The 27,300-nt window shown below is 40.2% G+C and overlaps 2 protein-coding genes across 3 annotated transcripts in view; one reads left to right on the plus strand and one right to left on the minus strand.

Annotated features, from left to right (window-relative positions):
• Nucleotides 1-20,148, minus strand: part of WASHC5 (WASH complex subunit 5) — a 54,911-nt gene extending 34,763 nt beyond the window's left edge. For both annotated transcript variants that reach the window (XM_024741046.1, XM_024741045.1), the window contains exons 1-9: nucleotides 19,993-20,148; nucleotides 14,404-14,714; nucleotides 13,785-13,930; nucleotides 13,016-13,100; nucleotides 12,297-12,397; nucleotides 10,099-10,291; nucleotides 7,110-7,262; nucleotides 5,517-5,630; nucleotides 3,887-4,058 (exon numbers count right to left, since the gene is read on the minus strand). In XM_024741046.1, coding sequence (XP_024596814.1) covers nucleotides 3,887-4,058; nucleotides 5,517-5,630; nucleotides 7,110-7,262; nucleotides 10,099-10,291; nucleotides 12,297-12,397; nucleotides 13,016-13,100; nucleotides 13,785-13,930; nucleotides 14,404-14,592 — 1,153 coding nt within the window. In that variant the 5' untranslated portion in view covers nucleotides 14,593-14,714; nucleotides 19,993-20,148. The remainder of the gene's footprint in view (nucleotides 1-3,886; nucleotides 4,059-5,516; nucleotides 5,631-7,109; nucleotides 7,263-10,098; nucleotides 10,292-12,296; nucleotides 12,398-13,015; nucleotides 13,101-13,784; nucleotides 13,931-14,403; nucleotides 14,715-19,992) is intronic.
• Nucleotides 20,149-20,212: 64 nt separating this feature from the next.
• Nucleotides 20,213-27,300, plus strand: part of NSMCE2 (NSE2 SUMO ligase component of SMC5/6 complex) — a 225,997-nt gene continuing 218,909 nt past the window's right edge. The window contains exon 1 of the mRNA XM_024741044.1: nucleotides 20,213-20,337. The gene's annotated coding sequence lies outside the window, so the exon portion shown is untranslated. The remainder of the gene's footprint in view (nucleotides 20,338-27,300) is intronic.

Genomic DNA, 27,300 nt, shown 5'->3' on the forward strand with positions numbered 1-27,300 from the left:
TTTGGAAGAGTTCCCACCATTTTGAGAACTGGTAAGAATGGCCCACCATGCTTTAACTCTTTGTACAATGTGGTTTATTATGAACACCTGCTTTCCTCTGGGAGTTTGGAATTTTGTTACCTGCCAGGTAGAGGCTGCCTTGATGAGCCCCCAATAAAATCCTGGGCACTGAGTTTCTAATGAGCTTCCCTGGTTGACAACATTTCACACATACTGCCACAACTCATTGCTAGGGGAATTAAATGCATCCTGTATGACTCCATCAGGAGAGAACTCTTAAAAGCTTGTGCCTGGTTTCCTCTGGACTTCACCTCAGGCACCTTTTCCCTCTGCTGATTTTGCTTTCTATCTTTTTCCTGTTACAAATCATCGCCATAAATACTACTATATGCCGAGTCTAGTAAAGTATTGAACCTGGGTGGTCTTGGGGACCACTGATACAACAGGGAAGCAGGGTTACCCACACAAAGATGTGGCACCTCCAAACAGGAAGAACCAGACCTGAGACCATTCTGCTCTTTGTAAAGGCATGACTGGGACTCAGAGCTTTCTGGATTATCCACCACCTAGACCCCTCTCAGCCAGAGAGCTTATGGCTACTAGGCCAAATTCACAAAATTAGGCAGTGATGACCCAGGGGTAAGACACTAGATGTCTTGATTCCCTGGTCAGCCTCTCAGTTGCCAAGCTAAATCATTTCAAATAAAATAAACATCATGTTAAAAAAGTATATAGGATAAAAAATACTGATATTTGCTGAAATTGGTTTACGGGGTCAATTATTTATGTAAGAAAGAAAAATAAAATAGGATAAGGTAAAATGTTTACAAGTAAAAGCTACTTAGATTGCAAATAAAGTCAAAATAAAAACTTTAAGACAATAAACATTGTCAGAAAGTTCACAGCTGATAAGGTACAAGGACCCTGTTAGTTGCTCTAATATCACCCGTGCTTATTCCTGCTTTCCAAGCCCTCCTATCAGCATCTTAGGAGGTCTGGCATGTATAGAACGACCACGGTTTCCGAGCACGTCAGTGGTGTTTTTGGTGCTTCAGTCACAGTGAAGCCCGAGCAAGGCTATTTTACATATTGATTTCCAAGTTACTCCATCGGAAGGAGACTCATGACAACCTGGAGGAGGGCTCAGTTTTCATGGGAAACTGCAGAGTTCTGATTTACCATGCATTCTCCAGAACTCCCTAGGAAGAAATATATTGGCACTGATGACATTGATCACACAGAGACAATTTTTCAGCTTCATGTTTGCCTAACGTAAAAAAAAAAAAACAGAAAAAAAAAAACAAACTTGGAAGGAGTTCCACTTGTCTTTATATTAACTCTAATTCAACAAGAAATCTTCTGATACTAATTTGCTTTCACTGTTGCACAGGAGACATCACTGTGCATTAACAATTAGCTGCAGAGAGTTAACAGGAGGGAATACGAGAAATCTGCACCTTCCTTTCTGCACGCCACGGCCAAAACACCATGAAAGCTAAATAAGCAGTTACCCTCCCCACATATGACTCACAGCCAGATAGGCAAATCATTTGATTCTTGTAAACTCTGAACTTGTGCGATCAGGTCAGACAATTGCCAGCTCAGAAGTGGAAACAGATGTGGCCGAAAAGCAGAGAACCTGGCAAGCCGAGGCTGTCCCTGGCAGGGGCACAAATCCAGGAGACCGCTGGCTTCCAGAACGCAGGCACGGCTGTCAGGCACAGTTGTCCAGAAGAAAAAGAGGAGGCTGAGTCACTAGAAACCCACAGTTGCCTTTATGACAGGATAAAGAGAGGGCTCGAGTTGTTTATATGCTTCAGAATGTAAGACTTTTGGTAAAGAAGATTACAAGCTGAGTCAACGTAGTAAAATCCTCAAATTAGGACTGGATTTCATGTTAAACATAAACTCGACTAATTAAAGACTGGTCCACTAGATGATTCGGCCCTGTGTTCATGCTGAGAGTAAACTGTAAATTGGAGAGAGATCTAGGCCAAGAATCGAAATGATGAAAAAAACAAAACTGGAAAGCAGCATTTGTGGGAAAGATTTAAGAAGCTGGAGATTTCTGGTGTGAAGAGGGAAGGCTGAAGAGAAATTCCACGTTTTCAAAGAGATGAAGGATGAGGAAGTCCACCTGCTGTTCTCACTGCTGACCACTCACAGGATGCGGAGACAGGCGGCAGCTAGAGGAAGTGTCAAGGGCATCTTGCCTGGCCGGTTTGGGAGATGGGGCCACTGTGTTACCGAGGTAGGCTGCAGGATTATCTGGCGTGTGGAAAGTTTTTCTTTGAGAGACACAGTCTTACTTGAAAGAACAAGGAGGTGTTGAAAGTGGGACCAGGGTAGGTGCTCAAGAAAAGTTAGCTGAGTGAAAAACAAAAAGCAGAGGCTTGGCTTTCCAGAGCTGCTAAATGACACCACTCTTAGGGGAAGGAGCATGCAGCTCTGGAGGAGGGAACTCTTTAGTAATTAATATTGATCGAGCATTTACTAAGTATGAGGACTGCGTCAGCTCCGAATAAGCTCAGGTATTAGTCCAACCTACTTAATTTTGTACTATTAAACCAGGGGTTTTAAACTCATGGGTTTAGGGAATTCCCTGGTGGTCCAGTGGTTAGGACTCTGCAATTTCACTGCCACAGGCCCGGGTTCAGTCCCTGGTTGGGGAACTAAGATTCTGAAAGCCGTGCGGCAGAAAAGCTCCTGAGCCTGATGGCTAATAGGGTCTCTAAGAGGATCATGACCCAGGAAAGATTAAGACCCCATCTACCGTAATTAAGCACCCGGGTCTAGCCAGTTCCTCAGCAAAGTGGAGCCACGTTTCTCTGTCCTTCCAAAATCATACTTTTCTTCCATCATTTCCCCAGACTAGAATTTCTTCTGCTTTTTACTATAAAATCCTATCAAGGGCTAGTCAGTTCCTGTCTCCTCTGTGGAGCCTTGTTAGACCACCTCTGCCCTTCTACCCCAAGCAATGTTTCTCTTCTGCTCTGGGCTCTGGACTCAAATCCTACCAACTATTTTACACATCTGGCTGTTAGGTGCTGCCCTGGCCCTTGTATTAGTTTCCTATTGCAGCTGTAACAAATTACCATAAACTCAGTGGCCTAAAAATGACACAAATTTATTCTCTCACAGTTCCAGAGGTGAGAAATCGGAATGGGTTTCACTAGGCTAAAATCAAGGTAGCAGCAGGGCTGTGTTCTTTTTTGGAGGCTCCAGGGGAAAACAGTTTTTTTGTCTTTTCCAGCATCTAGAAGCTGCCTGTACTCCTTTGCTTGTGGCCCTTTCCATCTTTAAAGCCAGCAATGGTCTACTGAGTCTTTTTCATGATGCCATCTGTCTAGTTCTGACTCTTCTGCTTCCAGAAGAGTCCAGTTTAAGGATATCCCAGTTTAAGGACACTTGTAATTATGCTGGGCCCACTGGGATAATCTCCTTTCTTTAAGGTCAGCTAATTAGCAACATGAATTCCATCTGCAACTTGAATCCCCCTTTGCCATGTAATATAACATGCCCACAGGTTCCAGGGACTAGGCCATGGACATCTTTGGGAGGGTGGGGTGGGAAGCCATTATTCTGCCTACTACAGATCTGCAGCTATACTTTTTCATATGTAGACATCTGATCTCCTCAGTCTGACCAGTGACAAGTTCCTCAAACTTGGGAGGTAAATTTCCTCATATTCTCAAGCACCTAACAGGACCTGACACAGGGGCTGTTCAGGTTGGCCACTGCTTTATCCAAATTGACACAAAAATGACTAACTTAGAAAAGCAGCGTGATTCTCATTGAAGGGCTAAACCACTTTGCATCACACAGATCTGGGTTCGGACGCCTATATATGGATGAATGCAGATGGTCACACCTTTTCGTGTGTTACCTGAGTCTGCGGTATGAAGCATCAGCCATCGAATGGTGACATTGCAGTCTCTCAGGCAGTTCAGAAGCCTCGGGATGTTATCCAGAACCAGATCCTCCCTCAAACAACCTTCTTTCAGGAACTGCTGCGCTTGTGCGTGCGCCCTTTCGCTGACAGTAGCGTATCTGCTTGCCTGTGAAAAGAAAAAAAGACCTGAATTACATTTCAGAGAAAGAGAGAATCACTTATCTTGAAAGTGAATCACACTCAAAAGAATCCCTCGACAAATAGTAACATTTCCATATGAGACAAACAGCACACGGACTGTAGCTGATAAGGCTCAAAGGCAAGTGGCTTATTGGATATTTTTGAAAAGAGCACTGGACTTAGAATTGAGAGACTAACATCTAGAAATATTGGTGTGACTTTGGATTTAACCTCTGAGTACTGGTCTCTTCAAACGTAAACTGGAGAACTGGAGTCGCTGGCTCCTGGTGTCGCTTCTATTCGTAACTTGGATGGAAAGAGACACAAAGGCAGAAGCTAAATTGACCATTCTTCCTATTATTATCGACTAACAAGGCAGAGCAGAGCAGAAATACTCAAAAGGTGAGTTTCTACATATAAAAGCTTAACAAAAGAAATACATCTCAGCATATCAAAACTGACCAGCCTTTTTGGAAATTTGGTCATTCTGCTTTACCTAAAGCAAGAGTTAAATGGTAAACATCATTAACCTAGTCAGGTTAGTTTAAAACAACCACAAGATGTGGCACTGGAAGCCTCTGAAGAACTTCTTGTAATGTCATGAACGAGAAGATGTGATTTTGGAAAGGAACTTCAGTCATGAAAAATTAATGCTCTGGGGCCAGTAAGTATGGGAGCGCCACTTTCTCTAATATATTTCTAGGGGATGTGCCAAAACTGAAATTATTTTGTGCATTATTTATGGAATTCAATTTGCTTGAATAAAACATGCTGAAGTTCCTTGAGTCAGTATTATTCTATGCACATTTGGAAACTCAAAAACTCAGACAGATAGGCTGAGGAAGATAATCACTGTTTAGAAATATCAAGTATGCTCCCCAATAAAAAGATTTTATTTTGATTCTTCTGTTTACTCAGATATTTATTTCCTTTTGCCCTGGGTTCTCAACAGAGACAGAATATAGCCATTTCAACTTTAAGGAGATGCCTGTCTTTAGTCTTGTTGCTTACTTCACACACCCGAAATGATGAGCTTAAATTACAGTGAAAGGGTGTATTGTCCACATCCAATTACCATCTTCAACACTCATCCTTATGAAAGCATTAGAATTCTAGCTACTAGTGAAGGGAGCTCTGTCCAAGAGGACAGTCTTTAAGCAGGAGTAAATGAAGTCACCTGGGGCCAGATGTCACACTGGTTCATTTTAGGGTGTTGACTCTTCCTCAGGATCCAAGTCTCCAATTTATACAGCCCACATAAGTTAAAATTCTACAATTACCTCTCTTATTCCAATGTGCAAAATTCACCTTTCATTAATCATTGCACTAAAATGTCTATGTGGGCATCTTCCAAATCGCTTAGGAAATCTACTTAGCTCCTTTCCTATGCCATTAAAGCTGGTGTGCAGTTGTTTGAGAATCCTCCCGATTAGCCAGAACCTACCTGTTCTCTGACGTTTGAAAGGTCCAGGGTATTGTTTAAAGCAGTTTTTGCAGCTTTGTAGGGTTCCCAAGCATCTGCTAGATTAACTGTGATCCCCATGTAAATACTAATTACCTGAAAGAAGAGACAATCGTTCAGTATTTGTTAAATATCTACTCGCTTCAAGGCAAGGGGCTGGGAAAATACAAAGTTATAGAAGACATCACCCACTCCTTCAAGTTTAAATGCCGTTCCGGTGAAAAACCAAGATTTTCCAAATATACAGGGAAGTGGTTTTCCTTATGAGCACTTGGGAACAAGAGTGACTATTAAATGTTGCTATTCATGGGAAAATAACTAAAACAAGGTTTTCCTTTCAAACTGCTGTGTGTAGGATTCCTTGGATGAACAAAAATGAAAGGGGAAAGAAAAGTAGACACTTTGACTGGAGTAGGGGTTTTCCCAAACATTTTCATCTCACCTTTATACTCTTAAAATCAAACTAAACTTGTCCCCCAAATTTCTGTGAGCAGAGTGGCATTGTGTTTCACATTCATTCTTTTTAAAATTATATGCAGTCCCTCTTTATCCCTATTAATATTCTCCTTTAAAACTCTTTGTGGTCTAATATTTTCTCACTAGCTTTTTATTGGTTGGCATTTGTCTGGCATATCTTTTATTTTATTTATTTATTTTTAAAAATTCCTTTATTTTCAGCGCGCCAGGGTGCTTTTTCAGGAATGTACCTTGTAACTATCATGTAATTGGACTTTGACCTTCCTTAATACTAAAAGTGTTTCTGAGTATAGCATTATGGACAGAACCTCTTTGTTAAGCTTAGGCAAACGAAGCCAGACTCTAGGAACTTTCCTCTTGGCTACTCAACTCCCAGCACATGGGTATGATTCATTTGTGGATAGGAAGCATCATCTCCTAATTATAGGCTGCTCTCCTCCCCAGTAAAGCTCCTCATTCAGGCCCCTCATAATAGCTGGTAAGAAGTGAAATAAAATCTGCTCCCTGAGGACGTGATCCAATTCACTGTCCTCTGTTAAAAACTCTATGTGCAAAGAAAACATTGCATACATATTAAGTACAATGTCAGTCTTAAACCTTTAAGAATCAATATTTTTAAGTGAAATAATGTTTAAAAAGTTATAAGCACATCCTTGCAGTAATGTAAACCTTGGCCCCATCAACATTAGCTTATAGATAAAACTTACTATAAATGTGCAATTCCTATTCACAAAGTGACAAATTAGGTAAATTCTGCTAACTTAGATTCATAAAATAGAAAAGAATAAAGAAATGCTATGTAACTTAGTTGAATCTCAGTAGCTAAAGCGAGATACATTTTAACACGAGGTTTTACCTTGAGACTATCCATTTAAAGAAAAAAAAAACCACAAATGGAAGTTTCAGGAAATTTTACTGACTGATTTATTCCTTCCTGATTTATAAAATTCTCGACAGGCTTAAAGCAATTTTACTTAAGTGAGTTTATGTTTCATTATTTCAACATTATGACCTTTGGATTACAGGCCAAAAGAATGGAAAAATCAGTTCTCCGGCAAGCTTATCATAGAGAAAAAAAAGACTAATAGCAATACTTGCCCAATTATCTGGAAAGTATTTATCCACTATCTCTCTCATTTTTGCTTGATGGGTATGAAGAATGGAAGGCTCAAAGTAGAGAATTACATACAACATGGCGGCCTGATTTGCCAGAGCTGTGCTCCGATGTTCTGGCAATGGATACGCTGAGACCTGCAAGACAGAGACCAGACCAGGAGAGGCAGATGTTAGCAACAGCTGAACTTACATGTGCCAAATAAATGACCTAGTTCTAGGACACATCAGCCTCTCAAAAGTCCGTGTCCTTTGAGGATCCCGGGCACTGGAAACAATTCTCGGATTATGGTGCTGGGAACCAGGGCCTTCTTTCTTATCTCTAGCCACATGACATTCTCTTGACTATCCTTGACTCTGCTGCAATTCTAACTCTTTTCCCTAAAAAAAGAAAAAAAATGTAACCCTGCGTCTCCCACTAGTTGTCCATTTCTGAGTCTCTCCCATCACAGACAAGCTCTTAGAACTGACAGATTCCACACTCACTGGTGCTCTCACCTCCTGTTTATTCTTCAACTCACTGACATTTGATCTCCACCATTACCTCAATGGAACTCCCTAGGGCCACTCATGACCTCACAGTCAGTTAGTTCAATGGACTCTTTTTAGCACTCTCACTTAAATTCTCTGAGGAATGAAATTCTCTCCTCCTCTGGTTTCCCAGACACCACTCTCTCTTCTCAGTCTGCATGCTTTGTGCTCTGCTTCTCTCTGTCTTTCATATGCTGCTGAGTCCCAGGGCTCCATTGCCTCATGTATTAGGAATCTCTGGCTCCACGTAGTACATGGCGCCTCGAGGACCATGAGCAGAAAGGGAGGTAATTATTACAAGGACAGACACAGCAATGCCTCATGGAGCCCGCGGGCAGGAATGTGGTTGGGTCCTGGGATGGGCCTGGAGCTTCGAACCAGAAAGCCTTCACTGTTTCTCCCCTGGATGTGTTTGCTCAACTTTTCTCTCTCTCCAGACTGTTCTCTATCACATGGCAGAATGAGGCTGCCCAAACTCCAAGTCTTGCATGTTGTGGGTTTGTAAACCCATGTCCAGAAATCGTTTCTCAGGCCCAATTCCAAATTACCTGGAGACATGGAATCTGATCCATCTTGGGTCAAGTGACCGGCCCTGGTCCAATCAGCTAGGGAACAGAGGAGGTGGAGGGCAGAGAGGGGTGGACACACAGCACAACCACAGCTCAACCCCGGTGTTAATAGAGGTCACAGGGCAAGGAGAAAATTGAAACACACTCCCTTGAGATATGGACAAAGTGGACCGCCTAAGAGGCAGAAGGGTTAATAGAAGGGTTAACGAGAGGCAGTAAAGAATCAGCGTGGGCTTTGAAGTCATACAGGCCTGCATTCAAATTATGGTTCTGCTGCCTGCTTATGTGATGTTGTGAAAATTATGTAAGCTCTCTAAGCCTTATTTTTCTCAACAGCAACATGAGGATAGTGCTGTCTATTCTGAAAGATTATTGTGAAAAATACAGAAAACAGTATTTGAAAAAAACCTCCTATGATTCTGGTTCATGTTGAATTCTCAATAAACGGCAACAAATATTATGGAGACCTGGTATCTGCAGGTAGCTCCTCATTTTGAGTTGTCTTAGAAAACCAAACAAAAGATGTGGCACATATATACAATGGAATATTACTCAGCCTTAAAAAGAAACGAAATTGAGCTATTTGTAATGAGATGGATAGACCTAGAGTCTGTCATACAGAGTGAAGTAAGTCAGAAAGAAAAAGACAAATACCGTATGCTAACACATATATAAGGAATTTAAGAAAAAAGAAAATGTCATGAAGAACCTAGGGGTAAGACAGGAATAAAGACGCAGACCTACTGGAGAACGGACTTGAGGATATGGGGAGGGGGAAGGGTGAGCTTTGACAAGGCGAGAGAGAGTCATGGACATATACACACTAACAAACGTAGTAAGGTAGATAGCTGGGGGGAAGCAGCCGCAAGGCACAGGGATATTAGCTCGGTGCTTTGTGACAGCCTGGAGGGGTGGGATAGGGAGAGTGGGAGGGAGGGAGACGCAAGAGGGAAGACATATGGGAACATATGTATATGTATAACTGATTCACTTTGTTATAAAGCAGAAACTAACACACCATTGCAAAGCAATTATACCCCAATAAAGGTGTTAAAAAAAAAGAAAACCAAACAAAACAAATAACAACCAAAAACTCTTTATTTACACTTAACATGTTCATACAAAAAACTAGCAGGCTACCTAAGAACTGTACAGAACAGGTGTGCTCTGTAATAAATGATATCCAGTTATCACAGGTCCAACTCTTTACTCTCTTCTAGTAAGAAAATATATATATAATACCTAAAATTACGTTTTCTTTAGGAAAATGAAGTCAAATGGTAACTTTCTCTGGTACCATTTTGAGTGAGTGAATGGTAAACATACTGGAGAGGAAAGTGAGCCTTTCCAACCCTGCTCATGCTGCCTCATTTGCCTGGGCTGCCCGGATATCCCCTTTGTCACCGGTTGCAATCTTGCTGCCCCTGTCACATGCTTCACAACACTCTGCACTTCCCCTAAGGTAACACCCATCTGGCTTTACTGGAATTCTTTTGTCTGTCTTCTTTCTTCAGCTACAAGCTCATTATGAGTAGGGACCAGGGCCTGCCTTCTTCAGCAATGCATCCCCAGCACCAAGCACACGGACAGGCACATACTGCACACTCAGCAATCATTTAACTGAACCCCTAAAAGAATGCATCTTCTTTCCAAATATAGCTCAAATCTCATCTCCTCCTTGAAACCTCTAATACTGCCCTAATTAATATCCCTCTTTCCTTAACAATTCCAAGGCACAACTCAGAAAGTTTTAAATAGTTTCTAGCTGCTTTTACTCTTCTGAGGAAGGAGAAAAGAAAGGAGCAATTGAGGAGGAAGGTGAAATCAGTCTTTTAAACTATTAGGACAGATTTAAAAATAGACTTAATCCCCACCTGGTTGTAAATATCATCAGATCTTAGCCGACCGATGACCATGCTGATGAAGGTCTCGTTGATAGGCACCCTCTGGAAGTAACTGTCAGGATAGCTGGGTGGTCTTTTGGCTCCTGGTTGGCTGGAATAACCTGTACTTCGAAGCAGCTTACAAATATCATCCATATTCGAATCAGCAGAAGATCGAGCAGCACTGAGCCATGTTCACAATGGGAAATAAAGGGCCAAAGAAACCGCATATATCAGAAATGCAAAGTCCAGCAAAGCAGAAGAATTTCAGTATAAACTTGACTTTATATAATTTTAGATATGACTGTAGGTCAATTTATATCCCTAAAATTCAAAATTATATTTTCAACAAGCCTGTTGTAATATACCAAACTGATAAGATGGGTTCCTGTATGTATGTACAGTTTTATGTGAAGGTCCATGATCCGTTTCCCCAAAATCCCTGGGGCTGGATTTGTTTCAGAATACAGCGTTTTCCAAATATAAGAAAGTAATGATACATATAACATGTACGATATAATACTCCAGCAGGGTCTTAGATGGCATTCCATGATCAAGATATATTATTTCTACATTAAAATTTATGAACATTCACACAAGTGAGATAAATAAAGACTGTCTATAGCCTCATGTCTGCTCCAGAAAGGTGCTGACTCCAAGATTTCAACTTAGGTCAGGTTTGCTGCCAATGCAGTTGCTCTGTATGCATGTTGTGCATGTGTGTATGTTCATATATTTTTGTCAGAGTTCTTTGGATTTCAAAATTGTGGATAAAGAATGTGAACCTGCACCAATTTTCATAAATTTAAACAATAATTTTTAAAAAGTCTATCAATTTCAAGTGGGATATACCAACTGGTTTTTCTTGGCAAGATGTACCTTCTACAGAGATTTAAGCAGAACATCTGTGATTTTTCTGGTGGCTTGAAGTAGTAATCCCCCAAAGAGACTCAATCTTAGACTTGAAGATGACCTCCTATCTGATGTAAGAATCTCCTTTACTACTGCTCTGACTTGTAATTGTTCAGTGTCTTTTCAGTAGTGGATCCTCACATTCTAATGAATTAGCCATTATACCCTAAGGGACAAAGCCAGATTGTCAAAGCTGGGCTTGATTAGCAGATTTTTTTCTTCTTCTTCATGTTGTTTATGGTTTTTGTTTTTCCAGGTACTTTCAGAAATAGAGGCAAGACCATTCATAGCCCATTTTTAAAAACATGGATGGTCAAACTGATGTGAATGAATTACGCATGCTGGTGGATACTCTCCTCACATCCTGATAAAGCTAAAGGAACAGGCCAGCTGAGTAGCCTAATTTACTGCTGAGAAGGCAGCAGTACCAAGCGTGGCTGAAAATACAACATCCCCAAACAATCCCTCTGTTGAGGATCTGCCTTTTTGCCCCATTTATTTTGTCCTAATTTGTAAGTCTGAAAATGTTAATTCTAGCCTGCACATCTTTAGCCCAAGTTCCTGACTCCTGCTTATTGACTGTTTCTTCCCCAAATCTTGATTATTTCTGACATTAAACCTGTATCCAGATTCTGACTCATTTATTTAACAAATTGAAAACTGTATATTAGGGACTGAAATCACAGCTGGTTAAGGTGGGTCCTGTTTTTAAGACCCTGCTTCTTGAAGTCATAGCTCTGTAAAGACACATGTAACACATGGTTGGGATGTGTGTTACTGTTTGTTCTGTTTTTGGTTCTACATATACATGGGTAAGAATTCATTTTCAACCTGGCCCTGAATGATAACTTTTCAAAATGTATCAACCTGAAAATGATAACAGAAAACTCATTCATTTCCTTACATCTGCCAAGGAGTATTTGAAAACTTAAAAAAAAAATTCATTAGACTGCCAAAATTCCCAAATTAATCTTTCAGGTAAGGAAAATTCACATTCCTTTTAAAAAAAAACTGAGGTATCATGATGGACATGATAAGCTATATATCGCTAATAATCTACAATAAATTACTCTATATATACTAGATTATAGGACATATAATCTATTACAATGATGATCTAAAACACAGATTGTTATATTTCTACATTATGTATTATACTTAGAAGTGATAAGAATCTTACACTTTTGCATTCTAGATCATATAGCTGCTGTTCACAATACAAGGAGGATGGACACCTACACTGTACTTTAACAATAGCAGTGCTTTTGGAGGGATACCTGTATCGATAGTAAGAAACGAGCATTCTCTCTCTGATTTCTCCTTCAATCTTTTGGTCGATGACCAGGAGCATAACTCCATATAGGTACAGTGCTTCACACTATGATGAGAAAAAGACAACAGCCAAGTTCACAGGAGTACACACACTTATGGAGTGAAGCTGATAATGTGTAGAAGGATCACTCTGCTCTGGTTCCTCCTAAAAACTCTATATTACAGGGAGAATGCAGGTTCCCCCCAAAGGGATCTCACCTTCTGTACAGAATGAGCTTCGAAAAGTTTATGCAAAGTAAAGTTTAATTTACAATGACTATCTTTCAGTTGGTCTATTTTCCTATTTTGCTTGGGATACCAAAATGGAATCCCAACATTATGAATACATTATAAGTCATTCACTTATTTAACAAACATTTCTTAAGTGATCAAGATGTACTAGGTACCAGGCTAGATGTCTGGGATGCAAAAGATAAAGAAGATAGGATTGTTACGCTGAGGAAGCTCATAACCTGCACATAATCTTTATTCACTTGTAGCTCTGCTCAAAGTCTACTATGTTCTAAATTCAGACAAAGACCTGCCAGTTAGAAGATAATTATCAGTTTATTTTGCTTCTCCTTAAAGAAGGATACACTGTATGTATTTGTGACTTACAGGAAAAGAAGTAACGCTAAGTTTGACATTCTTGATTTTTAAATTTTAAGTGGTCAGTACTACTTACTAGAAGTTGTTTTCCATCTTCATTGAGAAGCACCGTTTCCAAGGTTTGCTGAATATAAACACCTTCATTGAGATCATCTAGATACCTAGAAATGAAACCCCAGAGCAAGTTATTCACTGATAATAAAAATGTTAATATCTCTGAAGAAGGACAGTAAAGATTTTTAAAAGATTAGGCAAGATACCAGGCATTCTGGCCTTCAAATACTTTGTGGCCATTCATGCTCTTGGGAATAGATTGGTGAGCAGGAACTCATAGTGATCAGGGCCACAGATTATTTATGGCCACTCCAAGTAAAAGGAGTATTCCATAGTCCTGATTTATGAATTAACAGATATCTTGGGAATAATGGCATAAAAACATGGACTAGTTAGTTTAAAAGCTAATGAGTAATGAATTCTTATGGGCTAGAAGGAAGACAATATTGTCTGGTCAGGGATAAGAAGGAAGACTATGGTTACCAACGCTACAAAAATAAGTTCCTTTTTTTTTCACTTCTCATATATAATAAACTAAATTAGGATCAAGATTGAAAGCCAACTGACTTGGTACAAAGCAAGATGATTATAATCCTTAACAAGAGCAGGAAATTATATTAAAACTCTAAAATACTTAAGATGGCTAGTGCCACAGGAAGGAAAAGACAATTATCCACGGTATAAGCTAGTAAATTTCTTAGTAACTCAGAAAGATACACACATTCTAGTCCATCCCTTCTCCCGCTCCACTATTTACTATCAAAATAAGCTATGACTAAATTAGTCAATACCTGTTTAAGTCTACAATATATTTATGTACACTTTGAAATGCTAAATAAAATCTGGTCACAATTTCTGTGTTGTTTTCCCGAAACTCTTCATCTAAATCCTGTAGCTCTGGCTTAGCTTCCAGTTTGCTTTCCCATAATTCTGGACCCTAAGAAGAAAAACACATTTATGTGAAACATCAAGAAAAGAGTCACAAACCAATAGAACTATCGGTAACAATTTCAAAACAGTCTTTTAAAAATTTGTTCTTTTGCCTCAAAAGGGATATCAAAAATTGAAAGCAGAGGAACAGAAAGTGATGAAGATCTCAGAAGCACAGATATAAAATCCCTTTGAAAGAAATGGACTTGAATTGCAACTACAATTGACATGCTTTTAAGTGTGGGGTACTTCAATGTGAAATACATTATACCAAAGTTATCTTTTTAAAATTTGATTATATTGTGTTAGGGCTTCCACACAGTATATTATTTTAAAGTTAGTTGATACTAAATTTGGTTGAAAAGCTTTTCTTTTTAACTCCTTCTCCATAATTACTTAACCTCTCAGAGTCTCCTGGTTTCCAAGGAAAGCATGCTTTTGTAGAAAAGACTGGTAAGAAAAGCTGTTGAGGAAGATTACCTTAAAATAGCTGAAATCAAATATGATATCTCCGTATTTCTGTTGATCAGCTCGGTCTTTTAACCTGAATACAGCAGGAATAAACTCAGAGAGCCTCAGAAGTTCAGCAATGATGGCATTGCCACAGGAAACAATTCTTAGGATTGCTTGGCCACAGAGGTTATTCTCAGCCAAAAAGTCCAACATCATGAGGATAATCAACTACTCTGTGCCCGGCCACAGGGAAATGTGTAACTGGCTTCAGAGCTGGGGTCTGTAAATCATCAGATGAAACCAGGTCTGCAGATACACTGGCCGCTCCATTAAAGGACCTGTATCCCCCCCCCACAAAAAAAGTATGAAAATCTCCATTTTTTTAAGGAACCACGTGAAACACACACACAATATTTTTCTTCCAAACTCACTGAAAAAAATTTATAACACATAATGAGTTCTGATATGGAGGGAGGGCATTTAATTTCCACTCTTCATGTTTTCCTTGTAGAGGAACTTTGCTAAATTGCTACTCTTGGCCTCTTTCTCAACACTTTATTCACTTCTCTCCATGAGAAAAGACTTGATGTAGCTGATCCCTGAGCTTGTGAGAAGGTTCCAAGGTGCCCCAAATTGGGAACAGATTATTAAATTTTCCTTACAGGAATTGTACCACTTCTTTTACCTTTGGGAAAAGATAACTATGTCCTAAAATCTACTAGAATTAGATGAGGGAACAACCTTTAAAAATGTTTTTTTCAGGGGATTCCCTGGCAGTCCAGTGGTTAGGACTCTGCGCTTTTACTGCTGAGGGCCTGGGTTCAATCCCTGGTTGGGAAACTAAGATCCCACAAGCTGCGCAGCACAGCCAACAAAAAAAGAGAAAAAAAGTTTTTTTCATATGTCAAGTATGGGAGGTCCTGTGATTGAGACTAATATATGCCTGAGAAATGTGACAGGGTGACTCTAAACGTAAGGACAACTATTTCATACTAAGCAGTGGAGAAGTTCTGATTAGGAATGTATCTTCAAATGATATCATCAAAACTTCTGACAATAAGTTTTATGCTTAACAAAATTGAGAGTAAAGTTGCAGAAACTCTGTACTCAATGGACAAACCAAGAATGAGTCAAAAGCTGACTTCATCAAATCGTGATTTCGATAATACAGTGTTTTGTACTCCACAGTTGTCTTTCATAGTATGAGCTTTAAATGGGTAATTTTTGCAAAAAATGTCCAAGGCATCATTCATTTTTCCAAAGGGCCTCCCAATTCTTTTTCACCTCATTATCTTTTGAAGTGTTAATTGTGTCACCATCTTTGTTGCATTTCTCTCCTCTAATTGTTAATTTAGCTAGGTCATCATTTGTGAACTTTATGGAAGCCTAAATTATTTTTCAACTTCATAAAGGCCTGTGACTTCCCAACATTTGCACTTTCACTTGGCATTAGGATCCTGCTCTATCAACGTGATGTCAACAATTAAGAAAACTGACCAAGGGACTTCCCTGGCAGTCCCGTGGTTAAGACTCTGTGCTCCCAGGGCAGGGGCCACGGGTTCGATCCCTGCTTGGGGAACTAAGATCCCCACATCCTACATGGCCTGGCCAAAAAAAAAAAAAAGACTGACCAAAAAGTAAGAAATTAAGAATTTAATGACCAAATAGACAGCTTTGGACAAGGATATGTGAATGAGGACTAATGTTACAAGTGGTCAGTTTATTAAGATGTTTACATCAATGCCACTTTTGAGTTCCTCTGTAGCCACAGCAAAACATTCCTCAATGCCTGTCACACATTTTTAAAGTTCACCCACGTGATGAGCCACCTACTTTAGGTATCTATTACCTGGAAGCTCTGTATAACCCTTCAGGGTTTTCTTTTTTCCTTTTGGAAGTTTCTATCATTGATTCACAATTTGGAAATGTCTTCATTTACTGGGATGCTGTGGCAGCAACTGCTGGCTCCTCAACAGTACTTCCCACTCACCTGCTCTTTTCTTATTCTAGAGGACAAAACATTCAGATCCTCCCTTTCCCTCCCTTGAAGCCAGGTTAGACATGTGACTCACTTGTGACTGATGAGATAGAAGAAGTCTATGGTAGAACTTTTAGGAAATATTTTTTTTCCTCCAGCTACAAGGAGAGAGGCATGTCAAGAGAAATTTCTCTTGTTGCTCTAGCTATCCCCCTTCTTCTTGCCTTTGAGTGTGGTCCAATGAATATTTGATGCCTGAAGCTGCAGTAGCCACCTTGAGACCATGAGGTAACAGGCCTAAGAGAAAAAACGCCAGGAACCTGCAGACTGTGGTGCGGAAGGAAAGAATCTAAATTCTTATTGATGTTACTGATTCCTTGATTCAACTGTGGCACTACCTACCTCTGTAATCCTTGTTAAATGGACTGCTTTATGGTTTACCTAATGTTAATTGGGTTCTGGATTATATGCAGGTGAAAGCATTTCCAATGATACAGATTCACTTACTCAACAAATATCTACCCAGTGCCTACTATGTGCCAAGCACTGTTTTAGGACCTGAGGCTACCGTAGTGAACACAACTAACTTCCTGCTTTCATGAAGCCTACATACTATTGGGAGTGGGAAAGAGATAAACAAATAAACATATTACATATCAGGCTTTGATAACGCTGTAAAGGAAAGCATGACAAAGGGATGGAGCATGTGTTATTTTACGTACAGGAGTGTGTAAAAGCCTCTCTGGTAAGATGATATTTGAGCAGAGGCCAGAAGCAAGTGAGGGATCAAGCAGTAAGGGTATCTATAGCCCCTAAGATGGTCCCCAATGACCTCCACCTTCCTATTCATTCCCTGAGTGTGACTTACTGTCTCCCATCTAAAGAAGGGAATAGGGCAGATGTGAAAGATACCATTTCTGAAATGAGATTGCAAAAAAGACTGTGACCTCTGGCTTGGGAGCCCTTTCCAGCGTGTGTGTCTTGGGAGAAGCAAGTTGTTAGGTTGTGAGACAGCCCTGTGGAGGAGCCCTTGGGACGATGGAGAAGTCTGCCAACCACCACTTGAGTTAGCTGGAAAATGGATCCCCCCAACCCCAGTTTGTGTTCACAGCACAGCAACCTCCCAAGAGCCCCTGAGCCAAAGGCACCCAGCTAAGCCACATAGCTGATTCCTGACCACAAACGTTAATAAGACAATAAATGCTTATTGTTTTATAGCCACTAGGTTTGAGGGTAATTTGTTAGTTTACTGATAGTGATCTAAGAGAAGGGCATTCCAGGAAGGGGTTACAAGTAAGTACTACGGGACAGAAGCAGAGATAGGGGAGGTGGAGTTGGGTCCCATAGTAGAGATCACTGAGAAGCCACTACAGTTGTCCACAACTCTCTCTCATGAGGGTTGTGTATAATACACATTAAGGCATAAATTAGTAACAAGTGTGTTCAGTTTTCTCTGTGATGCTTGCTTGTTAAGACACGTTGATCTCTAACAGGCTGAATTTCAGATAATTTCATTCCATTTTTCCCACTGAAACAGCCTGCCTTGGAAAATAAGACAAGTGAGAAAATAAAGGAAAATGAGAACAAAAGTCACCTGAAGTCCTCTGAAGACCACTAAACTAACCCAGGTCTCAGGAGGATGAAACTTTAGACTCAATTCAGAGGAGGGAAGGCTATGATGAACAGGTCTAACTGCTACCATTTGGATATCAAGATAGGACAGACAATGTGGCCAAAGAGAAAACAGCTTAAAGCAAGGCGACATGACCTGCCTTCTTTCCCAACAAACAGACAGACAGGTATACTCAGTGCCTGCACGCACGTGGTCAGGGAGGCTTAGGCCTGGGATAATGACTTAAGTTAAAATTCTTGTGTGTCCAAGTCTTATTTTAATCCTTTTTACCTAAGAGTTATACTGCAGGCAACTTTCAAAATATTATTTGGCTAAAGTCTTTGGTAAATAGCCTCACTGTCGGCTGAAAAACTGGTCCTAAAGAACAGAATCTAAGAAGCATAATTAAAAATGCCTAATCATGCTGCAGTGAACTCAGAGGTAGGTGGCTTTATAGAAGATGTTAAGACTTAGTTGAGATTAAAAAAAAAATTCACTCTAGAATGAGATGCAAATAAACATGGTAGAAGAAGCTATATTAAATCTTCCTTTTTTTTTAAATTGTGGTATAGTTGCTTTACAATGTGTTAGTTTATGCTGTTCAGAGAAGTGACTCAGCTATATGTACACATATATCCCCTAATTCTCTCTTTTTTGGATTTTCTTCCCACTTAGGTCACCACAGAGCACTGAGTAGAGTTCCCTGTACTATATAGCAGGTTCTCAGTAGTTATCTATGTTATACATATTAGTGTATATATGTCAATCCTAATCTTCCAGTTCATCTCTCCCCCGCCCCCAACAAATCTTCCTTTTACAGGTTCTGCTGGTGCTAGGGATGAAGACAACTCATAAAGACCAGCTTTCTCAGTAGAGGCTCTCTTACTATTTGACATGCAATGAAACCAGAGATCCCACTCAATTTCCTAATTTTGTTTTTACAAGGCACCCAGAAAAGTGGTTGTAACTTCATTTTCAAGAATTTGGTACGGAATTATGATTTTTAGTTAGGAAAGTAATCCTAGACAAAAGACAACATGCCTTCAAGAATAAAGCATGGCACCATCATACCAATTACCCAATGAGTACAGAACTGAATTCTGAAAATTAAATTGCCCTGGGAAGAACCACTCTTTATCCTACTCAGAGGACAAAAGAAGACTGATCTATTTTAATCCTTTTATAAAACGGCAGTTCCATAAAGAAAGAAGCACTGGTCTCCACCAATCCGTTATCAGGAACAAACTATAGCGGTTGTTGATCAAAAGGGACCGGCATATCTCTTCCAGAAAAGTTCTAAAATAAGCCTAATCACTCTAGTCTGAGAATCCTGAAAAAGAAAGAAGAAAAACCGGAAGGTGTTTCCTGTTGTGGGCAAAGGCAGTAAAGCCTCTCTCTCCCCCTTCTCCCAGCAACTCCTAGGCTGGAGGAAGCTCCACGCACTTGGAATCAATCAGGAGAACCGGTTCCATTACCGGCTCTGTGTTTTTTAGTTTTTTTAACTGTACGACCACAGACAAATTAGGACCCTCGAAACTATTTTTTGAAATTCAAAGGACTTTGGCATGTCGTACATAGGTGGGGGAATTAAGGTGCAGAGAGGAGCAATGATTTGCCCAAACTCACAGCCCGTGGTAGAAATGGAATTCAAACCCGGGTCCGTCAGACCGTAGAAGTTTCCACCAACCACTCAGGTTTCTGGAGAGTAAATGGAAAAATGACGACGTCCACAGAACATTGCTCCCGGAAACTTGGAAGGCTCAGATGCAGACTTAAGCAGCTGAACATCACTTCCTAAAGCGCCAAAGAGGTGTGGAAAATTGTTTCCACCTGAGTGGAGGAGATGCAGAGCCCGGACTGCAGCACAGCTCCAGGAAAACCCTCAGTCCTCCACGCCAGGCTCTCCCATCCAGACCCCACCCCATGCCGCAGAAGCCCCCACCAAGGCCAGCGCGGCCCAGCCCTGGGGCGGGGGAGGGGACGGAGGACGTGAAGGAGTGGGCGCGCGCACACCGCCCCTACTCACCTGTCACGCGGGCCGCGCCAGGGCGCAAGCGCAGGGCCGGCGGTCGCACGCAGAGTCAGCTCCCCGGCCACCACCCCTCCGTCTCTGCAGGGGTTCCCTTCTACCCCCAGCCCTTATCCACAGCCGGCCAGACCCCGGTTTCCGCCCGGGGCTCCCTCAGCCGTCACATGACAAAGGGGCGGAGAGCGGGGTGGGGCGTCATGTGACCACTCGCCGGCGACGACTGATGACGCCTGAGCCCGCGCTCGCCGTTTCAGCGACAGAGGAAGGGAGTTAAGGAAGTAGTTGGGGGTCCTGGTGTGGGAAGTCTGGGCGCAGCCAGACGGAGCTACATCGGGCAGCCAGGTAAGGCAAGAGCGGGGCATGGCGATGGGGAGGGTGATGGGAGGTGTTGCCTCCCTCTCGGGCTCTTCGCCGGTGCCCCGAGCTACGGTCTGTGGACCTGTGTTATGGTCCTGGTTCTTTTCACGCCACAGCAATGAGGCTGGGGCGGTTTACCTCCCTCTCCAAGACGCCATCTCTCCATCCTTGGGCTCTATGTGTGTGGGGCAAAGATCACGAATTCTTTTTTTATTTTTTATTGAAATATAGTTGATTTACAATCTGTTAATTTCAGGTGTCCAGCAAAGTGATTCAGGTAAATATATATGTATAATTATATATATATAGAGAGAGAGTGATTCAGGTAAATGTGTATATATATATTCCTTTTCAGATTCTTTTCCTTTATAGGTTATTAAGATATTGAATATAGTTTCCCGTGCTATACAGTAGGACCTTGTTTTGCCTATTTTATATATAGTAGTGTGAGATCACGAATTCTTGATCTAAATAAATCTGGTTTGAGCCGGCTTTCAAAGCAGGGCCTTGGGCAGATCGTTTAAATAAACTCTCTGGGCGTCAGTTTCCTTTTCTCTCCTATAAATGGTTGTGAGGATTAACGATAATGAGAACGAATTGTGTAGGGGCATCAGTTTATGGCTTGCTATAGGGAACCTAGAAATGGTGTTTTCTGTTATTGATGTAGCTCTGCTAAATCTTTATTGGTCACCGATTTTGTGTGAGGAGCTGTTCTATGTTATGTGGAATCTGTCAGAATTCTAGTTTAAGTTGCTCCCAGGGTGAAAGAGTGGCAGATACGGGAGCAAGTAGTTATGACGGTTTTTAAAATAGAACGGGGTGGGGGGGGAGGGGGAGAGAGAGAGAGAGAGGGATAGTGGTAGCATAAAGGAGAGAACAAGCAACTGAGAGGGCTTCATAAAGATGTAACCTTGCATATTGGAAAAGAAGATACAGTTATGGCTGAACTTGTATAGGGCCCTGTGGATTTAAAGGAGGTCAGCACAGTATCTAAATTATTTGCTCTGTGCTTACCACTTGTACAGAAAGATAAGAGGAGTATTTTTATTTTTACATTAGCTAATAATTGGCCTCACCTACAGAGAATCTTATAAACCTGCTCTGGTCTGAATGTTTGTGTCCTCTTCCTACCCCCACCCCCCAATTCATATGTTGAATTCCTAAAGCCAGTGTGATGGTATTAAGAGGTAGAGCCTTTGGGAAGAGCTTAGGTCACGAGGATGGAGCCCTCCTAGTAGGCTTAATACCTTTATAAAAGAGGCTCCGGAGAGCTCCCTTGCCCCTTCTACCACGTGAAGACACAGAGCTAGAAGGCCCTGGCCATGAATCACCAGAAGAGGGTCTTCACCAGAATGCGACTATGCTGGTGCCTTGACCTTTGGACTTCCCAACCTCCAGAACTGTGAGAAATGTTTTTGTCGTTTATACGTTACTGTGTCTGGTATTTTGTTACAGCGGCACCAACAGACAAGACAAGGCCTGTTAGGGAAGGCAACATAACATGCTAGGGAAAAGCTCAGGAAGTGCATAACCTTGTTTTAAACTTTCTTTGAGACCATAGGTACAGAGAAAAAAACAGTCACAGTTCCCTGGGGAAGGCTCCAAAGGGGGTTAGTTTAAACCAGGGTTTCTCAACCACTGCACTGTTGACATTTGGTGCCAAATAATTCTTTGCTGTGGGGGGCTGTCCTGTGAATTATGTACTTAGCTGTACTTAGTGGGAGAAATAGGGAAAAGTGCGTTTAGTCCATCTTTCGCCTCCAGCCATTCTCTTTGCTCCTCGATCTGAGTCGTTCCTGTTGATAGTGCAGAATTAACAGACGAATGTTTTCCCCACCTCTCTGCAAGTGTAAAGTTTCATTGGAGTAATGTGAATTTTGCATTCATATAAGGATGGCTACCATGTAGTAGACACTTTACATTTATCCTGGATTACATTAATCCTTATATACACTGTGTCGTAGTCAGCTCAGGCTGCTATTAAAAAAATACCATAGACTGGTGGCTTAAGCAACAGAAATTTATTTCTCATAGATTTGGAGACTGGAAGTTGGGGACCATGGTGCTGGTATGGTTGGATACTGGTGAGAGCTCTCTTCCTGGTTCGTAGACAGCCACCTTACTGTATCTTTTCATGGTGGACAGAGAGAGCAAACCTTGGTGTCTCTTCCTCTTCTAATGACACTAATCCCATCATGAGGGCTCCCCCCCATTTAAACTTAATCAACTCCCAAAGGCTCCATCTCTATATGTCATCACATTGGGAGTTAGGGTAAACATAAATTTGGGGGGGACAAAGTTACCTCAGTGTTCTCCATACTTGAATTATTTGGGGTGCTTCATAAAAATACAGTTTCCTCAGTGTCCACTAGAGACTGATTCAGTAGGTCTGAGATAGTATCCATTAATAACTGTATTTTTAGCAAATATTTCAACTGATTCTTAAGATCAGACAAGTTTGAGAAAACTACAAAATTTAATTTAGGGGACTTCCCTGGTGGCGTAGTGATTGAGAATCAGCCTGCCAATGCAAGGGACGCGGGTTCGAGCCCTGGTCCAGGAAGATCCCACATGCCACGGGGCAACTAAGCCCCTGCTCCACAACTACTGAGCCCGCGTGCCACAGCTACTGAGCCTGTGCTCTAGAGCCTGCGCTCCACAACAAGAGAAGCCACTGCAATGAGAAGCCCGGGCACCACAACGAATAGTAGCCCCCACTCACTGCAACTAGAGAAAGCCCGCGCACAGCGACGAAGACCCAACGCAGCCAAAAATAAATAAATAATAAATAAATTTATTTTTAAAAATTTAATTTATTGTTATAATAATGCTGTGAGATAGATGTGATTATCTCCTTTTTACACGGGAGCAAACTGAAGATAGAGAAGTTAAGCAACTCAACCAGAGTGATGCAGTTTTAAGTGGGGTGGACAAGGTGGAATTTCCAGGCATTCGTGTCCGAGGTCAGTTCACTTATGCGCTATTCTGTATTGCTGCTCACAGTATTGTATGATTAACTTGATGGTAATATTTGCTCTCATTGTAAAAGATTATATGCCAGACATTATTCTGAGTGTTTTGTTATGCATATGAACTCATTCAGTCCTCCCAGTAATCCTTGAAGTTGGCACTGGATCATGCCCATGTTGCAGAAAGGAAAAGTGAAGCATTGAGAGGTTAAATAACTTGCCTAAAGTTATTCAGCTACTTAATTGGCAAAATCAGGCTTCGAGCTCATGTAGTCTGGCTCCAGAGGCTACAGTGTTTAACCCCTACTAGAGTTTTTAGTCATTAACCTCTACTAGTATCACCTCCATATTCTACTCTATAATGTAACTAATGTTTATTTTTAATATAAACGTGTTTCATGTTATCTTTAAGTAAAATTAATATTCCAGGAGGATATATCATGTTCATACTGTGGCTTTACTCCATCTGGCTTACCCCCTGGTGTGTGTGTGTGTGTGTGTGTGTGTGTGTGTGTGTGTGTGTGTGTGTGTATACACTTTGATAATTGTGTTTCCAGAACAGTGCTATCCAATGCAGTAGCCATTAGGCACATGTGGCTATTTAAATTTTTTTTGATTTTGCGTTATTTTAATATAGCAAAGCATTGACAAGAATAATAAATAGGCAACTTATTTGATAAATTTGGTTTTATAAAAATATTTGTTGAACAGAGTTGCTTGAAAAGAGGCAAAAAGACAGTATGTAAAAATATTAGTGATGAAATATTTACATATATCTATTTCAAAAATTAGAATAGAAAATATTCTCCATCTAGAAGCATTACTTCTGAGATTACCAGGTTCCCTGGCACCTGTAGTGTTTCACAATTAAAAAAAAATCATGGTCTTCAGAGAAGAGTCATATGAAGGTGTCAACAGTTTCACATTCATATCATGACATGCAATTTTGAAGAGAATCATGGGAAATTCTATGAAAAATTAAAATAATAAGACCACATTGAGATAATATATCTTCAGAAAAATACTAGTGTCATAGTATTAAAGACAGAGATGGCTAATAAACTGATTAATGAATGTAAATATGTACCAAGAATGACAGTTTCTTTTTTTTTTTAAGTTTTGGTAATCAATATAAAAAGATTTCTAAATCTGTTTTAATGCATGTAGTTATATGTTACTATTATTTTTTAAAAGTGTAGTTGACTTCCAATATGGCTATTTAAATTTAAGTCGATTAAAATTAAATAAAATTTAAAACTCAGTCACGCTAATCACATCAATAGTCATGCTATTATGACTCTCAGTAACCACTGCTAATCAATAGTCACACGTGCCTAATAGCTTCTGTATTGGACAGTGCAGATTATAGAACATATTTGTCATGGCAGAAAGTTCTATTAGACAGTGCTGCTCTAGACAATTTAGACTTACACTAGAATCAAGATTGACTAGAAAACTGAATTCTTGAACCATATCGTTTGATCTTTGCAGGATTGTGTTTTTTGAGTAACAGTTGGTGTTATAATAGGTATACCCCCAAATCTAAATGGCTTTGCACAATTGAAGTTTTTTATTTCTTTCATGCATGGAGCCTGATTGGTGGGCAGTTTTCCTCCAAGCAGTGAAGTAGGAACCTAGGCTCCTTCCATTTGGTGGTTCTCTATCTTCAGTATGTGGCTTCTAAGGTCATTGCTTGCCTGTTTCAACCTGACAAATGGGAAAGAGTGTGGAGATAGAGTGCCATTTTCATGGATGGGGCCTGGAAATGGCTTCTGTTTCACTGCCTTGAATTCAATCATACTGCCACACCTAACTGCAAGGAAGGCTGCAAACTGTGGTCTAGCTGTACGAGCAGGTTGAAGAGGAAATGGGTTTGGTGGGCACTGAGCTGGAATCTGCCACACATGTCCTGCCTGTCCTTAGCTTACCTTGAGACATAATCTAAGAAACAGTCCTCAGAAGCTTACTATTACTGTATCGTAAGAATATTATTATATATATTATATAAGAATCACATTTTTCAGTATGATTCTTATTATCTCATACGTGATGATCCATGCTGCCTTGATTGCCATGGAAAGCCTTATTTTTCTTGAGTTCTTGGTGTACTTTATGGAGGAAAGAGAATTCTGTAATTTTCACTTTTTGTTTTGCTTGTCAGGAAATCTCATAGCCAAATTTGTATTTACAAATATAGTGCTGTGTAGAATCATAAAGAATCCTAAAGCTTATATGATTACATTCTAAATTTTCTCATGTACTTGGTTTTCCCTTTAATCTGTTTTTTGGTCCTGATTTTTATGAATTTACATATTTTCCCATCTTACTGCATATGTTTGTGTTTATATTGTGTTAACCATCCCAACTTGTTTGGTGTAATAAAGTGAGATTGTAAATAAATACTCTCTTTCACCAAAACACACATATTCAAAACACCATTATTGTTGTTTTTTTAAAAATTTTTTTTATTGAGGTATAGTTGTTTTACAATGTCATGATAGTTTCTACTGTACAGTGAAGTAGAGTTCCCTGTGCTATACAGCAGGTTCTCATTAGTTATCTACTTTATACATATTAGTGTGTATATGTCAACCCCAGTCTCCCAGTTCATCCCACCCACCCCCCCACTGCTTCTCCCCTTGTCATTATTGGTTTTTCATTCATATACACGGTCATGTCTTCTCTCAGTGTGAAATTTTAACACCACAGAAACTCCCAGAAGATAACATAATGAGAACCCTTGTTCCATCATCTGGATTTTAACGTCTGTAACATTTTGCCATATTTGCTTCAGGTCTTGATTTTTAAGATCATTTAAAGAAAAAAAACAGATAAAGTCCCTGGACCTATAAGGTCTACCTGGACCTTTATCCTTCATTAAGACCCTCTATGCTATGTTCCAAAAAATACTTGCTGAGTATTTGTTAATTGAATAATTTGAATTGATGACGAGTTGTATTGTGGATGTTTGTAGTAGACTAACACCTCAAAAATAGAAATTAACATCTTATACATCTTCTCTGTGACCTTCCCTTTTTATACCCTGTGTCATTTTTAATGAATCTAATGATTGACAGGCCTACTTGTTGAATGAATGGATGAATTTAATGAAAAGGGACCAATAATTGAGAAACTCCTGTAGTAATCCAGTTGTGAGGTAAACATGGTGGCAGTGGAGAGGATTGGAAGGGCCACAGATACTAGACAGCTCAGAGACAGTTAAGCAGTCTGTCCATGGTCACTCAGCAGTACAGTGGCAGAACCTGAATTCATGCTGTATCAGTATGGTTATGAGAAAATACCTTTTGCTACCATACAGCCTTTCCTCTAAGCCTGTGTAAATTCTCTCCACTTTTCTGGATGGTTTCAGTGGACTGAATTTCACGTGGTTTGTGAATTAAGCAAAGATGTCTTTTTGTAGGGAGCTTTACGTAAGTAGTCCAAAGCTTAAAGAGTTGTTGATTGAAGATACAGATTAGGGAGTGTTTTAATATGAAGATAATAATTGAAACTGTTACAGTGGGTGAGCTACCGGAAGATAAGAATTTACAGACAAATTCTGTTTTTTTCTTAAACAGAATCTGGGATCTCACCAAGTCTATAAATCTTAGAACCCAGAGGAACTGTCAGAAATAAAAGTTTTCTTATAGTTTTCAGAATTCAATTTGTATCAGATAAGTTAAAAATTACAGGTTTTCAAAATTCTCCCTTATTAAACTATTTTATTGCTACTATTTTCATTTTTTTGGAAGAATGCTTTATATGAGCAATGTACTTTTTCTGACACACTTATGTTTTAGGTTTTTAGGAACTGTGCTGTTGTTGAATTCTTTAGAGAATCAGGGAATCTTTTGGAAGAGGGTGTTCTCCCTCCTTTATATACTGAAGTACATCTTCTTTATTTATTGAAATTCATCTATTGTGTTTGGTGGCCCAGATGATGGGACAATGCTTTGATACCCTTTCAAGTGATATAGAA

The sequence above is a fragment of the Neophocaena asiaeorientalis genome, unplaced genomic scaffold (assembly GCF_003031525.2).
Source record: "Neophocaena asiaeorientalis asiaeorientalis breed wild unplaced genomic scaffold, Neophocaena_asiaeorientalis_V1.1 scaffold177, whole genome shotgun sequence".
Lineage (NCBI taxonomy): Eukaryota > Metazoa > Chordata > Mammalia > Artiodactyla > Phocoenidae > Neophocaena > Neophocaena asiaeorientalis.